The sequence below is a fragment of the Serinus canaria genome, chromosome 2 (genome assembly GCF_022539315.1).
Source record: "Serinus canaria isolate serCan28SL12 chromosome 2, serCan2020, whole genome shotgun sequence".
Taxonomy (NCBI): Eukaryota; Metazoa; Chordata; class Aves; order Passeriformes; family Fringillidae; genus Serinus; species Serinus canaria.
The window spans coordinates 149,497,144-149,514,514 of record NC_066315.1 but is presented as its reverse complement, the minus strand read 5'-3'; the positions used below and the strand labels follow the sequence as shown (position 1 = coordinate 149,514,514).

The 17,371-nt window shown below is 46.6% G+C and overlaps 1 protein-coding gene across 1 annotated transcript in view; it reads right to left on the bottom strand.

Moving 5' to 3' along the window:
- LOC103816826 (adhesion G protein-coupled receptor B1) overlaps positions 1-17,371 on the bottom strand; it is a 133,950-nt gene that overhangs the window by 44,741 nt on the left and 71,838 nt on the right. Inside the window, exons 12-14 of the mRNA XM_050970761.1 lie at positions 13,534-13,636; positions 9,154-9,304; positions 4,428-4,497 (exon numbers count right to left, since the gene is read on the bottom strand). Coding sequence (XP_050826718.1) covers positions 4,428-4,497; positions 9,154-9,304; positions 13,534-13,636 — 324 coding nt within the window. The remainder of the gene's footprint in view (positions 1-4,427; positions 4,498-9,153; positions 9,305-13,533; positions 13,637-17,371) is intronic.

Sequence of the window (17,371 nt, the reverse complement as noted above, 5' to 3'; positions counted from 1 at the left end):
CGGCACAGATGGGAGGGGGTGGCTTTTGTCCTGGTCCTGGGAAGGGCTGGCTTCCACTGAGCCCTTTTTTACTCTGTCCAGCCCTGCCAGGCACAGCTCTCACCTCCATCCTGTGTAAGATGAGGCAGCACCAACAGAACATTCTGTAAAACTGAGATTACTGTCAGGAATCAGGGCTGGCCCACCAGGGCTTATCCAGAGATTAACCCAGGAGCTGCTGAGGTACCTGGGGGTCACAAAAGCCCTGATGCAGTGACACTCCAGGACCCTGAGAAATTTGCTGTGTGCAGGCTGTGCTCTCAGAAAACTTCTGATGAGCTCTCTGGTGGGGAAGGATGTGAGCTCCCAGCACCAGTGGCACAACCTCAATTATTCACTTCAAGCTTTAGGAGGTTGTTTGTGAAGCTTTAGAGGTCCAGAGGCAGTCCCTGGAGCAGCAGCTAAAAGCAGAGTTATTATTCAGGCACTCAGCCTAATCTAAGGAGGTGATCAGTGGCAGGTCCTTTAGACCTCTGGTACCCCTCAGACTTTCTTGGAGACTGGAAGTGCAGCCTCTGCTCTGCCCCAGCATGCTCCAAACAACAGCAAAATGTCCTTTCAAATGCAGTTCAGACAAGAGAAAGGAAAAATCCCCTTGCTGGAGTGTCCTGAGTAATAAAGGCTGAGTGAATGGCTGCTGGGAATCACCACTCACAGAACAACAGACACACCCCAAATCCTGCAGCACATTCAATTTTTAATCTGAACCTCTCTCTCCCTCCTCAACTCATGACTCAGTGCAGTCTGGCCAGCTAAATGGTAAAAATAAACATACTACAAGCTCCCTAAACTCACCACAGGCTCTGATCTCTCTGCAGTAGAGTTTGGAGACACAGCCAAGCTTTTGACGGGACAATTCTTGGTGGGACAGACCCCTGTCCTGCTCCCCAGCTGTGTTTTCATTGTTAGAGAAAAGCTTCATCCCATGTACAATAAAAAAACCAGGATCAAACTGGGTGAAATCCTGCTGAGGAATCCTGATGGAGTTTGTTCCAGTGTGGTTGGGCCACCTTTGGCACATCCTGAAGATCCAACCGGACTGGCAGATCCAGCCTCAAGACACATCACACATTTCACACCCTGCCCCTTCCACCAGCTTTGCCCTGAGAGACTTTAACACCAAGATTAATTCTGCAAGGCCTTCAACACTTGCAGCTGTCCCCAAAATGCCCTCATGACCATGTCCTGTAGATGGATATCAAGGGGTTTTTTTATCACTGTGAGTGGGATGAGGACAAAAAAAAATCCTGCTGTTGAGTGTTAAATTCTATGCTCACTTAAATGTCAGAGCCCTGCTTTGACTTCATGTCCACCTCCACCAAAGGAGCTCATGCACTGCTCTTGGGATCAAAAATGTAGGGTTGAAGATGCTTTAAAAGACTCTGTGTGGTTTTTAAAAGTCCCCTGTGGTTTATCTTGTCAGCTCTTGTCCCCTCCTTCCCAGGGAGGAATGTGCTGTGATTAAAGCTTTTCCGTCCTTCTGCAAGCTGGAAATATTTTGGCCTTAAAAGTCTGCAGTGCCCACCTGAAACGCCCTGTGAGTGCCCACCGGAGACAAAACTGGGCTGAAAGGACAAGATCATCTCATTCCAACCTCCTGCCATGGGCAGGGACACCTTCCAAACTGCTCCAAACCCTGTCCAGCCTGGCCTAGAAGACTTCCAAGGATGAAGCAGCCACAGCTTCTCTGGGCAACCTGTGCCAGGGCCTCACCATCCTTACAGGGAAGAATTTCTTCCCAATATCCAAGCTAAATCTCAAGTTTTGGAGTTCAGCTCTGAGACTGCTGACCTGCAGTGCTGACTTTGCTCTGGAGGAGAGGTAAAACCAAGGCCCTCCCCAGACAGCAGTGTAACAGAGCTTTTAAGCCTTTCTGAGCAGGGAGAGAGGGCTGAGTGTGAATGCACTCCAGTCTGTGGGGGCACCCTGCCCAGCTGGGCCCACAGAAATATTTGTGCCATGCTTCAAAATGCACAAAAGTGTAAATGTAACTCTCATCACAGAGATGCTCCATTTTATTCAGCATCAGGGCTCATGAACTCAGTGCAAGTGAGCTCTGTTCAACTCTGGCTCTTGGTAAAGCCAATTCCAGCAGGAATTCAGAGAACCATGGAATGGTTTGGGTTGGAAGAGACCTCAAAGATCGTCTTGTCCTATCCCCCTGCCATGGGCAGGGACACTTTCCACTATCCCAGGCTGCTCCAAGCCCTCTCCAAGGTGGCTTTGGACACTTCCAGGGATGGAGCAGCCACAGCTTCTCTGGGCAATCTGTGCCAGGGCCTCACCACCCCCACAGGGAAGAATTTCTTCCCAATATCCCATCTAAATCTATCCTCCTTCAGCTCCAAGCCATCTTCCCTTCTGTCACTATAAGCCCTTGGAAAAAATCCCTCTCCAGCCTCCTTGTATGTCTTTTAGGTACTAGACGGTTCCAAAGTGTGGAATTACAACCAGATGGCAGCGTTGGGGATGTCTGATGGGATCTTTGAGCTTGAGAGGAACTGTTGTCCTTGTCATGACTTTAGTGGGACTCACGAGCTCCACCCCACACTGGGAAATGTGGAAAGGAGGCAAAAGGAGGGACCACAGAACCATGGAATATCCCAGAAAAGGACCCACAAGGATCACTGAAACCAAACTCGTCAAACTGGACTTGCTGGGGTGTGAAAGCCCCACCAAAACCAGATGTTTCTGGTGACCCCTGGATGCAAGGAGTGACAGAGTCTTTAGGGCTGAAAGGAGCCAGAGCACTGGCAGCCAAAGGAGGGAAGGTGGAGTGACCAGGCAACCCCTGGGAATGCTGGAGAGTCAGCCCAGCCTCTTGGCCACCTCACCCTGTGCCAGCTGGAGAGCAAAGGAGGAGCCCAGCAGGTTTTGTCACATGTTGACACCCTCCTGGCTGCAGTCTGTGGGGTGGGAGATGCTGGCACAGTGGTCCAGGGCAGAAAACAGGGAATGCTTTCCTGCACATTCCTGCCTTCCCCGCCCAGGCACTTTTGTGTGGTCAACGTTGGCCAAAAAACTCTTTAACATTTTTGACAGAGCCACAAAGCTTGTTGCACCAATTCCCACGAGCCATAAACAAAAAAAGAGTTGCAGAAATACCCAGGACCTCTCTCCCATCTCCCTTGGCTTGTTCCTTATGAATTATTCTCATGGATGTGCCTGGAGCAAAGTGCCAGAAGCAGCTGACCCACGGAAAATCCAAAGGGAATTAATTTGGGATGTTGGTGATGTTTTTGCAAACCAGGCTGTGTTTTGTCCTCTCCTGAGTCAAACAACAACCACTGGGTCTCTCTCCACCAGGACACACTGAAGGTGGGACAGCCAATGCGTCCTAATGCCAGCACAGACTTCAGGAATTCTGTATAAAGATTTGCACTCGAGAAATCCACAATCCTGAGCCCTCTGCCGTACAGGAATTCAGGTTGCAAAGCAAACAGAAAACGCTGCTGTGCTGCTTTAATTCTCCCCTGCCATTAAAATGCAAACCCTGGACCATTTGGCCGTGGGTGTGCAGGATGTGGTGGGAATTGAGGGAGAGCAGGAGGTTCCACATGACATTTCCTCAGTGGGATGAGCAGAGCTGCATCTGCTGCCGGCCACATCAACAACTCCAGTCCCAAACATTGCCCATGTGGGCTGCAAACTCCTGCCCAGGAAGGCTCTGGAAAATTATGGGATGCAGTAGGGAAGAGCCTGACTTATTGCTACATAAAATATTATCCCTGAACTGTCACTGTGCGTGCAATTTCAAAGGTTTTTCACAACAGAGGGAAAAAATATTTTCTCTTTTTTTCTTTTACATTTAAAGTCGTACCAACGCTCACCTCTGAGTGATGCATTTTTTACCTATTCCATGATTTCTTTTCTGCTTTCCTTCCCCCATTATGAGCACATAAAAGCTTACTAAAGACAAAATCTGTGGAATTTGGAAAAGAGGCAAACACAGGCTGATGTCAAAACCTTGGTTTGCACAAGTCAGGCTCATTCTGCTACCTAAAGGTGAGCTGAGCAATTTTGAAAATTGGGAGCCAATCAAGTACAAAAACAGATTAAAAAAAAACCACAACTGGTTTTAATTTTTAAACGTCCTAAACTTTAAATATTCCACATTCATCCCCTTAAAAAATACATTAAAAAGCTCTAAGTAAAAGCTATTTAGATCAAAGTGATGTCACAAATACAACAGTTAAACCTAAGTAGTCCCTTGTTTTTAAAGGAACACAATCCAGCTCGGTCAGATGACGGATTGAGGAGGCAGGGATGCAAGAACTGTCCTGCACATGGAAATTTAGCTCCCAGCCTGCCTCCTGTAGGTCAGTGGCTGGGTTTTGACAAAAAGGATGGAGGATAAAAGAAGAGGAAAAAGGGAATCCTTTACTCACTAGTTCACGGTGCCGTATCCCTTGGCTTTAGTAAATCCCACGGAAATGGCAACCACCAAGGCAGGGAGCCCTACGGAAATGAAACAGGAGGAAACTGGTCATTTCATCACATGTGCAGCCCTTCTCCCACTCCACATTCCCCATTTTTCCCAGAGTTATTCCAGCACCATCCATTTCAGCCTGGGACGGAGACTGAGCTCAGGACCCTCAGAACTAAAAGCAAGAACTTTAACTGCCTCTGTTATTTAAATAAATACCACGAGCTGCAATCAGCTCCCGCCCTGCTGTGGTCTCAACAGCTGTGGAGGGTCTTTCAGCAGATTCAGATGTACAAAATTGATTTATTTTATTCTTAGGTTCTTCATGGTGTCTCTGAAGTTGGAATATTCAGCCACAACCCAACTCCAAGAACCCAAAGATTAGGAGCTTTGTTTGCACTCAGAGTAGCATGAACAACCCAGGTTCAAACCTGACCCAAATGAGACATAAAAGGAAACCAAACCTGAGCTTCCCTATCCCACATAGGTACCCCAAGGTCTGTAATGGAGCAGATTCCTCTGAACAACAGTGAGAAAGAGTTTCATGTCTCTTCCAGGATCTATGAAGGTTCTCCCCTTTCCCTAAAGAAATGTCTGAAGATCAGCTCATAGCATCAGGTTCTTCAGCTCTGGAGGTCTCCATGTGGCTTTTTATAGCCCTCCTCATTGTGGCAGGAGGAATTAAGCTGTCTCAACACTCAAGATGGGAAAATCCCATTAAGAATCAGCAGGATCAGTGGCCAGCTGGGATTAGTGCCCCTTGACAAGGCCCTAATTCCTGAGCTGCAGAGGTCACGGCAGGTGACTGCAGGAGATCCAAGGAATGTGCAGGAACAGCTCCCAAACAACATTCCTCTGGGAAAGGGTCCCTCAGCAACACAAATCATCCCAAGGCTGATTAATAGGGAGGCTCTGCAGAAGCTGGAAGCCACAGGGCCAAGCTGGCTGGAATATGGAACATTTGAGGGTTATCCTGTAGGGAAGTGCTTCTCTTCCCATGTGAGATTTCCAAGCACAGGTCACATTTCAGCAGCCCAAACCCAACATGCAGTGGGTTTAAAAAGCATCTATTTTAATATTAATTTCTGGTTTCCTTCCCTCTCCTTTCTTTTTTCCTTTCCTTTCTTTTTTCCTTTCCTTTCTTTTTTCCTTTCCTTCCCTTTCTCATTTCCTTCCCTTTTTCCTTCCCTTCCCTTCTTCCTTCCCTTCCCTTCCCTTCCCTTCCCTTCCCTTCCCTTCCCTTCCCTTCCCTTCCCTTCCCTTCCCTTCCCTTCCCTTCCCTTCCCTTCCCTTCCCTTCCTTCCCTCCCTCCCTTCCCTTCCCTTCCCTTCCCTTCCCTTCCCTTCCCTTCCCTTCCCTTCCCTTCCCTTCCCTTCCCTTCCCTTCCCTTCCCTTCCCTTCCCTTCCCTTCCCTTCCCTTCCCTTCCCTTCCTCCTTCCCCTTTCCCTTCCTTTTTCCTTTTCTCCTTTCCTTTCTTTTCTTTCCTTTTTTCCTTTCCATTCCTTTTCTTTCTCATTTTTTCCCTCACTGACTCTCGCTCAGCCTCCTTCACACCTCATCTGGATCAGTCCTGGCTGCTGCATTCCCTAGGGTGCCATCCACACAGCATCCCAGGGAAGAAACCACATGGGAGGGGACATTTTCAGGAATACAGCTTGGTGCAAGAGACCCTGGGAAAGAGGAAATTTGGCAAAGACTCCGCCAAAAATAGCAACTTGTTCTTCACAAAGTGCTTCTCCCTGACGTGGTAATTATGCAGAAATCCAGAGTGGGGCTGTGAATTTGGCAGCTCCAGGGACTGGCTCATTCCAAGCTGGGTAAAAGCCTCATCTTGGGCTGGGAATGGGTCTGGACAAGGAGCAGCTACTACAGGTGGCAGCTATGTCGTGGTAGTTCAGCCAAAGAGAATCATAATGAGAGGTGCAGCCCTGGGAGAGCTGTCAACAGTCTAAGCAAAGTTAGATGGGATTAGATTTAAAAAATCCCCACCAAAAAAATCAGATTTTAATCTATTTTTAATTATTATCAAGACATTTACTCCTAACTGGCCTGTTCCATATACCTGGTGTGGTACAGGCAGTACCAGCAAGGCTTTGGGGGCTTTCTGCCCACAGGGAATTTAACACTCACAATTCCAAGTCAACCCATTCAAAACCTCTTTCAAAGAATTTTGTACTTCCAGGTCACAGGAGAATCAGGCCATGTGTTAATCATGATCCACTAGAAAGATGTTTGCTCATAATTCCCAAGAGCCATTCTTGTTATAAACAGCTGAAGACCCACTCAGAGGCTGAGCTACAGCAGCATTAAAAATCCAGCTGTGGAAACTATAACAGGGTCATAAAAATCCTGACAAAAAATATTTCTTTTTTATTGGGGCTAAATATGATGACTGAGCCGTTCCCAGGGAACAATTTATCTGTCTATTCTAAACCAGAGAATATCCTGAATTGGAAGGCTCCACAAGGATCATCAAGTCCAGCTCCTGACCCTGCACAGGATCACCCAAAGAGTCACATCATGAACTTGGGAGCACTGTCCAAGCATGGACAAGAATCATTACTAATAATTATTATTAATAATAATTTAAAAATTTAATTGCAAAGTTGCACATCCAAGAGGAGACCAAAGAAATATAAAATAATCCTCCCTGCTGCTGAAATTCTCTGCAGCTTCAATGAGCTACAGCTGAGAGCAGCTGAGAACTTGGCAAAGACGTCTTGAATGAGGGCTTAGAGAAATGCAAATGTGCAAAGAGGAGAAAGGGGGGAGAACCAGCCCATGACAAAGTGAATTGTGCTAATTATTTCAGATTATGCTCTTTAAAACATATTTTCGGCTTCTTTCCTCTTACAAGTGCCATTAATCCCAGCTCTACAGCTGAAGTCTAGCAGGATGCTAAATATCCAAAATTCCCTTGCTGCCTTAATAGGCAAGAGTGTTCTTTATTTCTTGTCCTAACCTACTCCAAATGGTTATTATGCATCATTTATCAGCAGTGCATCCTAGCTCAGAGCTGACTACATTTTACTAGCAGTGCAAATTATGCTTCTACACATGTAGGGGGATTTTTTTTTTTTTTTTTAATCTGTACAGACTACAAATGTGAATGCTGCTCATCCAAAATTCCCTTGGCTAACACGCCCATCTGTCCCAGCTTTTACAAATCAGGGGGAAAAAATCCCTTTTTATTACCTAGGAAAGCTATTAGTCTGTTACATTTGATATCCCTGATGTTGCTGGAGTCACCAAGGAGGCATAAACATATGCATGAGCACACCCAGGCTCCTGCAGCCTGTCCTCTGCAGGTGCTGTGGTTCTGCTCCTGCTAACATGCAAACCTGGATTTCAGTAACACAATTTATTCTCTATTGTAAGCAAAAGCTTAGGAGGGAAAACTTAAAGGGATGAAGGCGCTGCAACGAGGACGGCTCTTGATGTGCCAGAATAAATCACATCAGGGTGCTTGGTAAGCACTAGAAATCTCTTGCCTGGGGTGGATTGTGAGACTTCAGTAGTAAAATGAAGCATTAATAGAGCTCAGCCACACTCCTTGCTTTCCTTTGCCTCCTCATTTCTCAGCAACTTCTTGTGGCGCTGCTCCTTTCAAACACACCCTTGTTATCACTTTGAAAGCCCAGGTTTATGGGTTTGTATTTGTTTTCTACTACAGAATGCATCATTTAAGGCTAATAAATTAAACATACGGCAGAGGCAGAGGGGGAAAAATTAGTTACAAGCATCTGCAGCAGTCTCGCAGTTTATTTGTCTCTGAAAGGCACTGCTGCCATGGAGACAGGATTTCAGAGTTTGCTTCACTCCAGGTTGCTCTACAGAATCTTAGAACCATAAAATCACTGAGGTTGGAAAGACCTTGAGGATCACTGAGTCCGACCAGGTCCACTACTAAACCATAACCCCAAAGGCCATGGCTTCATGGGTTTTTGAGTGCTTCCAGGGATGGTGATTCCACCACTTCCTTGGGAAGCCTGTTCCAGGGCTTGGCCATCCTTTCAGTGATGAAATTTTCCCCAATATCCCATCGAAACATTGCCTGGTGCAATTGGAGCTGTTTCTTCTTGCTCTATTAGTTTTACCTAGGAGCAGAGCCTGGCCCTCTCCGGCTGCACCCTCCTGTCAGGGAGCTGTGGAGGGTGAGAGGGTCCCTCCTGAGCCTCCTTTTCTCCAGGCTGAGCCCCTGCAGCTCCTGGTGTTCCAGACCTTTCCCCAGCTCCATTGCCATCTCTGGACATTTTCCAGCACCTCACTGACTTTATTGTAGAGAGGAGTCCAAAACCAACCCCACAATTGGAGATATGGGCTCAGCAGTGCCCAGCACAGAGGGACAATCCCTGTCCTGGTCCTGCTGATCCAGGCCAGGACTCCCATGGCTGGTATCATGTACCAACAGAACACATCCAACACGGAGGGAGACAGAGAGAGAAAAGTAGAAAGCAAGAAACAGACCCAACCCCAGGAGAAACCACTCCTGGAGCACCCTCTGAAACCTGAACTCGACTCCTCTATTTTCGGCAGGAGGCTCAACTTATGGATATATATTTTTAACCATTTCAGCCCTTCTTGAAACCCCTGGAAGAGTTCCAAGCACCCTCTTCCAAGCCTCCTGAGGAGCACCAGCCCCTCCTGCAGCCTGGCCCTTCTCTACTCCGCAGCCCCCAGCTCCTCACCCCATCCGAGACACAAGAAGCGCTTGCGGATGATGCGGTTCCGTAACCGGCCCGTCACGGCCATGTAGGACTGCCAGGCCTCGGTCAGCACCCAGCAGAAAGAGGAGAGGAAGAAGAAGTGCAAGAAAGCCGCCACCAGCGTGCAGATCACCTGCAGAGAGGAGGAAAGGAGGACACGTGAGAGGAGCGGCAGGAGGAGAGAGCAGCAGGGAGCAGAGAGGAAAGGTGCGGGGAGGCGATTCCAAACCGGGCTCTGGAAGGAAAAGTCATGGAGATCAGGACATGCAAATACTGTTTTAGAGGGGGCAGGCTCCTCCAAAAGCTTTGACTTAGCAAAGATCAAAGCCTTAATTTTAAGTACTACACGGAAATAATCTGCTCTTAAGCATGAGCTTTAGGATAAGGCCATGGTTAACACTTCAGAAGAATTGTGGAATTATAGAGTTGTTTGAGTGCGGAGGGACCTTTAAGATCATTTAATCACAACCTCCCCAAAAGAGGCAGGGACACCTTCCACTGGAAGTCTGCACACACATTCCATCCTGGTGCTTTCTTGGCTTCAGAAGGATGTATTTAATTTCCAAAACATCCAAACTATTGCCATGATCCTTAAAAGGCAGGGGGGGATGGAGTAGTTAGTAAACAGTGCACTAATCTCAGCTCAAAAGGTTTGCAAAGCACCACGTCCCTGGCAGCCCAGCCATGGAAATGAAATATGAGGAAGGTAATTTGGATGGTGCCCCTGCCAGAAAAACAGGGCTGAGTGAAAGAGTTAAGCTGTGAGAGCTGGGTGAAACCATGGCTGCCAGGGGCTGGGAAAGGACTGCAAACATGAGGGCACAGTTGTCCAAGAGCACATAACTACCAGCAGACAGGAGGGAGGAAAAAAAAAAAAAGGAAAGAAAGAAAAACCCCCTAGATTAGAAAGAATTTCATAATGGTGAGCTCTACTACTTGGTGGGGAAATCTCACAAGGGAAATGCAGGCAGCTTAAGCCATTTAAAATTAAACTGGGGAAAGAACTGGCAAATGCATTATGAAGAACAATCCCAGAGTGCCAGGGAGATGGACTGGAAAGCTGACAAGCTCCTCTTTGTTTTAACTCAGCAAGGCCAAATCTTTCACTGGTGCAAATTGGTGCCGCTCTGCTTCACTCAGCCAGTCTTCCCCCCATCTGGGAGCTGAAAACTGTGAATCAATGTACTCAACAAGAAAGTGATGGGAAGAAACTCCAGTAGCTCCTGAGGAGAAGGGAGAGCAAATAGATTTTAAAAGTGACTATGGGTGGAAAAAAAATATGTCTTCAGGCATTTGGGGGAGGGGGAGGTTTATAATCAAGAATTTCTTTGCTTTGACTTATATGGGGAAACACGGACTTGGCTTTATGGTCAATGAACCTTTCTCTTTTTCCTCTTTTTTCAACCACCAGCATCTTTCAAGGCACAGCTCTCATGCAGAGAGTGGCTTTTATCATGATTTTATCGGATTGCTCTCGATTCATCCACTGGCACCACCCGACGTTATCAGAGGCTGTGAATAAAAGCAAGACTGTGTGTTCTCTGAGATAGGAACTGTCTTTTTTTGTTCCAGATTTGCATTTGACACCAAATCCCTCTGTATTCTGCTTTAAAGTGGATTCGGGATGTCAGTTCAGCACAAATAACACAGCTCAATATGATAATGTCCAGTAATTTTCACATTTTACAAGAATCCAAAAAAAGGTTGTTCCTATCCATCAGCTTACAAACCCTATATGAAACAGCTACAAACAGAGGATGCTCTCTGGAATGGATTTCAAGAGATTGCTATTTTATAACCCTTTTTTTTTTGATTGATATCAGGTACAACACTGTTCACATTGCCTTTTTGATTTTGTTTCAAACCAACACAGCTCTTCCTTGTAAAGGGGAGAGAAAAGCTCCACTTTACAATTTTACACAATTTTACATGGAGATACATTTGGATTTTTATTTTTTTTTTCTCAAATGAGTAGCTTTGACAGAAAGGGAAGAAGAGAGGAGGGGAAGACAAGAGAAATATGCACACCTCATCCTGGACCAGGATGAACTCATCACCTCAAATGAACTTGGCCAACTGATAGGCAGGCAAATATTTGCTTCTGCAACCTCTGCTGCAGATTTTCCCTTCCTTGTGGGGAAAGCCAAACATCCCCATGAAGAGCTAAGCACAGGGAAATGATGTCCCAAGATCCAGCAGAGCCTGTCAGTCTGTCAAGGCCATTAGCCCTTGTTTTGCTTTGAGAGGAGAAATCTGTTCCCTTCCAGCACAAGCCTCGGAGACACGGCCACTTCCTGCAGCATCCCTTCCCTTTGTATCCCCGGATTGCTGACTGTAATTTTTTTTTTTAGCCTTTTTCCAGGCCTTTCATCTTCAAAAAGCTTAGCAAATCCAGGCGTGGAATCTTGCCTTTGAGGTTATACGGATGGAAATCCAGGGAGAATTTGACATTTCCAGGGAAGCCGATACCGCAGAAACCTCCCAGAGAAGCCGCAATTATAAATCACCAACATTTTAAGGCGCTCTATTATCGATAATTGAATGTGAATAAAATCTTAATTTACACTCCTTCGTCTCTCCTCTGTATAGTTTTCTCTCTCTGTTGCCTGCCAGAGACTGTTTACTAGATGGCTGAGAGGAAATCCAAGAATAACCTTTCTATTTCTGGGGTTTCATGCATATGGATGTGCAAAGAGCTAATCTGCCTCCTGCCATCACTGCCGGGAGCTTCGAATCCCCACCAAGAGCTCCCACAGTGAACTCCCAGACTCACGGGACAAAAAATCCACCAGGGAGAACCTGGGTTCATAACTGTGCTCTGGAGGAGGTGGGAGAGGAGGAGCACATCCAGCTCCTGTCCTGAGGTGAAGAAGAACCACCAAAGAGGAGGTCCAGCCGTGGTTTGTCCTGTTGAGCATCCCTCAGCGCTTCATCCCAAGGAAAGAAGCTCAGCACACATTTGGTGTGGCAGAAAACACAACCAAGGAAAGCAGGGGATTGGGTCTTCCTCTCTTCACCTCCTGCCAACCATGGAAGATAACTCTGCTCTAGGAAGGGAGTTTCTGAAGGGCACTTTGCGGCAGCAGCAGAGCTGGCTGCTTGATTCCACACTTTGCTGCACAGACAGGGCTCCAGCAGCTGGAAGGCTTTTCCTAAAACAACCTAACCCTAATCCAAAGGGTCTTCCATGGAAATGCCTCCCTGATTCACCAAATCCTTCACCTTCTCTGCAGGAATCATAAAATTATGGATGGCTTGAGTTTTGGGAGAGACCTTAAAAACCATCTCGTTCCAACCCCCTGCCATGGGCAGGAAGATTTTCTCTGTGCTCAAAGCTCTGTCCAACCTTGCCTTGAACACTTCCAGTGTTGGGGCACCCACAATTTCTCTGGGCAACCTGAGAAATGCCTCCAGTGCCTCACCACCCTCACAGGAAAGATTTTATTCCTGATATGCTTCTAACAGTGACACCACACTCATGCTGCCAAAGCAGGGGCTCAAAAAACCCAGCTGGCCACTGGTTCCTGTTAAGCAATAACTGATTTTTGATTTCTGATTGTGATTTTGGCAGTAGAAAGAGTGGAGGAGGCATCTTGACTCACGTTTTGATGGTCAGAGCATTTGGGAAGAGGGGAAAATTTACAAGAGGAAAATACTAATGGTGAGCTGTGATTTGTCATGCCAGACATCAACAGGGAAGCTGAAAGTGCTTGAGCTGGAAAAAAATCATGGAGGCAACACATGCCTCTCCAGCTGGGTCTGTGGGAAGAGAGCAACCAGTGCTCATGGCTTGGAAAACCACACTGGGTCTTGCCTGGGCTGCTGGAGTCACTCTGGGATCTGCTCCGAGTCCCTCGAGGCCCTGCAGTGCGCACGGTGCATCTGGCAATGCTTCCCATCCCCAAAAAAGGTTGGACAGTTTTGTGCCTGTGTTCATTAACATCTGCCAAGTACTTTCCGCTCAGAGTATAAAAACTGCCGGAGAAATAAATGTAAAGCTGAGAGGTTGTTTGTTTGGGGTTTTTTTAAAAGCCTTTTCTCAATCTGTCTTTGTAATTTTTTTGAAAATAAAATGGTTAAAGCCTTGCAAATCACCACGCTTCTTCACCGTGCTATGTGCCAGCTACTCTAGGCAGATATTCAAAAATATCACATTGGTTTTAATCAAAGCCCTGAGGATGCTGACAAATTATCAAAGAGAGAGCGAGAGAGAAAATTGAAATCTGCCATTTAGCCGTGTCTTTGACACGTCGCTAATTAACAGATGGAGGAAAAATGAGGAAGCGCTGCCTGAATGGATCATTTCAGTGCTAAATCAGGGGGAAAGCAAACAAATAAACAAAGCCTTAGTGGATCCCTTACCTTATTCCGGGTCTGGGTCTGTCCGATGAGGATGAGGGCGTTGGAGGAGATGATGGAGAGGCAGAAGTTGATGAGGATGACGGAGCGCTCCGAGCGGATGTACCTGCAGCGAGAGAAGAGGGGAGGGAGACCCACCCTGTCACAGCCTGCCCTGGGTGACCTCTGGAAAGCAGCAATCCAGGCCAGGCTCTACAGAATTGCCAATTTCCTGAAGATTTTATGTGCTAGACAGACAAGAACGAGGGGGGAAGGGAGGGGGAGAAGATGTCTCCATCATCCCCATCAATGCTGGAGTTAGGAGCCAACAAATGAGGGGCCAGCCTAGTCTGAGCCCCTCCTAAAAACAGTAGAGTGCTGCAAATCTTCTTCAGCTCTGCCTACTTGAAATGGGGGCTTGAAAAGGAGCTTGAAAGAAAACAAACAGGCAACACACGGAAAAGATTCCCAACCAAGAGCCACAGGCATGCTGGCGATGGAAGCAGATTACAAACACATGCACCTTGACAACAAAGTGTGTGTGATTCAGCATTCCACTTCCTTCAGCCTAACAACCCCTCCTGGGGTGAGAAGCATTGAGAAGCATTTCTGGCTTTTATATTTTTATTTAAATTTTTTTTGTTGGTTTTTTGGGGTTTTTTTGGTACTATTTCTCCAAACTAGGCCAAATACGTAACTGCAGCTGTGAGTTTGGGACATCAGGGACAGCAGTTAGGGAGCTGTTGCCTTCAGCACCTTGCAGCAGCCAGCTATTTGTCATTTCTGATTTGCAGCACAGCACCAGGCTCGCTGCCCAGGTAAGTGCACCACAATTAATTCAAACCACTGGCCAGGGAGGGAAATTTCTTTGAAGGCATTTTTATGTACCTGATAAAATGAAAAGGGAAATGTAAAGGTGCAAGTCCTCAAGGACTGACTCAAGATCTGACCACACCAACGTTCACACGTGAATTATCTCAAAGATGCTGCAAGTGCCCTGCCTGAATGCCAGATGAGTGAAAAGGAGATGCTGATGCTTATATAAATTAGAAGCAGATGTATTAATCAACCAGCTCATCCCTGGAGGCTAATGCAGGATTATTTCCTATATTCCAGCACATCAACTATTTATGTTGGGAATTTAATTTCATTAATTTTAGCGAGAGTGAGTTGGTCGTGCCTTGGCTGCAGAGTTTTCAGCTTCTGATAAGGAGGGCAGGATGGGTTTACTGCATGTGTTGTTCTGCCAAGGGTAAATCTGTGCTTTAGACCTAATGAAGGCTGTAAAACTTTGATTTTTCAACTTCCCCTTGAGCTCTACCTTCAGAAAAATATGTATGATGAAGATATGCTTTCCTGGATCCAAAAAAATAAAAAAAACCAACAAAAGTAGCATGAATTCCTACTTAATCTGTTGGAAATCTGATTTATAGGAAGTTCTCCCTGAAACACTCCCAGCCCCAGAACAGGCTGCAAAATCCAGGATCCCTCCTCAGTAAGAAACTGGGTTGACAGGCTGCAAAATGAGCTTCTGGTTCCTTCTACAGCCAAGCTGAGCCCAAATTTTCTGATTGCACTGGGCTCCATACAGTGCTGGGCACCACCTGAACCCTGCTCCATTTGTCACTGGAGACCTCAATCTTTTCATGCTTTGATTGTGTGAAGTAAAACCTCAAATCCCCAGTCAGGAGCTGCTATGGGGCAGAAACAGAGATTTGGGCTCTGTCCTGGTGGGAAGGAGATGTAATAAATCTGTGTAGCAACACTATGATCCCACTGCTATTAGCATGAATTTCTGAAGTCTCCACTGGTCAGAAAAAGGTAAGAAATGAGTTGACCATAAATCTGCATTTTAATGTAAGGGGAGATAATCTAGCTGTTTTAAGACTTTTTCCCCCTTAAGCCCCCTTAAACCAACTCTCCTTTTTCCCTGATTCCCTTCACACCCTGAGAATTTATCTTGTTCTCCAGATCCCTGAACTTCCAAAGAACAAGATGTGGGTTGGCAATGAAAAGAATCAGAATAATTTAGGTTGGGAAAAAGAAAAACAACCTCTCAAGTTCCCAGTCCAATGCTATGCCCAAAAAAAGGACTGATTTCAAAGTCAGATCAGGTTTCTCAGGGTCTCATCTGACTGAGATTTGAAAATCACCAGGAACAGGAATGCCACCACCTCTCCTGGCTGACTTATTACAGCACTAAACTGCTTAACTTAACTGCTCTCCTGGTGAAGGATTATTTTGCTTTATATCCAGCTGGGTCTTTTCCTGCTGCAGCTGGTGCCTCTAGACCTTTCCCTGCCTACCTCTGAAAGTTGTTTGGCTTCTCCACAACTGCTCTTTAACAGCCTCCTCTTCTCCAAGTTTGTTCCCTTTGCCTCCTTTGGCACTCTCTGGCTCCCTCAGCATCCACTGGACTTGCTGGGACGTGCTGGTATCTCTGCTGTTGGGGGGATCCAGCACTGGGCACCTTTTCCAGGTGTGGCCACAGGAGTGTCCAGGTTGTTAAAGAGGACATTAAACAAATTTGGCCACTCTACCAACCCTGGCCAGACCTTGATTAGGCCTCAAACCTTTGACCACTACCCTCAAATCCTGCAGGAACTTCATCCAGATATAAAGCCACCAATCCAGCGCATAATTCCATGATCTGGATGCAAAAATGCATTTGGAGACTGTGTTAATGGCCTTGGTAATGTCAAAACCCACACCAGCTGCTTCTCCCCACTGTCCACATAAGCAGTCATCCCATCCCAAAAGGAAAACAGAACAGCCAGGCACAACCTGTCCTCCACAAATCCTCACTGCCTATTCCCAATTGCTTCCCTGTCCATCATTTTGCCTGGAAATAACCTTTAAAACTACTTGCTCTTTAATCATCCCAGGGGCCGTGTAGGCTGACTGGACAGTTGTTCTCTGGATTCTCCTCCTTGCCCTTTCTAAAAGTGGGAGCAACATTTGCCTTCTTCCATCCTTCAGGAATCTCCCCAGGTGACAGAGAGTGGCTCCACAGTCACGCCAAACCTCTCCCTCAAAGCATCCCATGGATCTGCAAACACCCAGATACCTTAAATAGTCCTTGTCTCTCTTCTCCTTGGCAGTGGGGAGCATTTTCCCCCCTGGATTCTGCCTCTGTGGAGGAATTTGCCTGGGAGCCAGCCTTGCCAGCAGAACATGGCAAAAAGGCACTGGGTACCTTCACCTTTTCAACTTCCTCATCCACTAGGCTGCTTGTCTCACTCAACACCATTTCCTGGGAAATCCTTTGGTGCTGACGTACCTCCAGAACCCATTCCTGATGCCTTTCACATCCCTGACACCTTTCAAACTCAACTGAGCTCTGACCATTCTGATTCAATCCTGCATTCCTGGGCAATTCTTCCAGAGTCCTCCTTGGTAGCCTGACCTGGATTCCAAGCACTTCCTTGTTAATTTTCTGTTCAGTCAGAATGCTAAGAAGACCTCCTGCCACGCTTGTTTTTTTTCCTTCCATTTCCTCTTCTCCAGCACAGGATACTCTACAGAAAGAAATCACCATTCCTCTCCAAACCCTCTGGCCAAAGAAGCCAGAAATTTGTATCAGAGGGGGGGAAAAAACAAAGAACTTGATGGGTTTTGCCCAAAAAAACATCTGCAGCAAAGACAGAGCTACTCCAGGGTGCTGCCTTGCTACCCCTCTATGGTTACATGGATTCTGTTTACTTGTCAAAACAGGCTGTACTCAGCCACAAAACTGGGGAAAGCCCACTACTAATTTAAGGAACTTTTGCTCCAGCCTCCATCCTATAATCACAGGATATCCTGAGCTGGAAGGGACCCACAAGGATCATCAAGTCCAACTCCTGGCCCTACACAGGACACC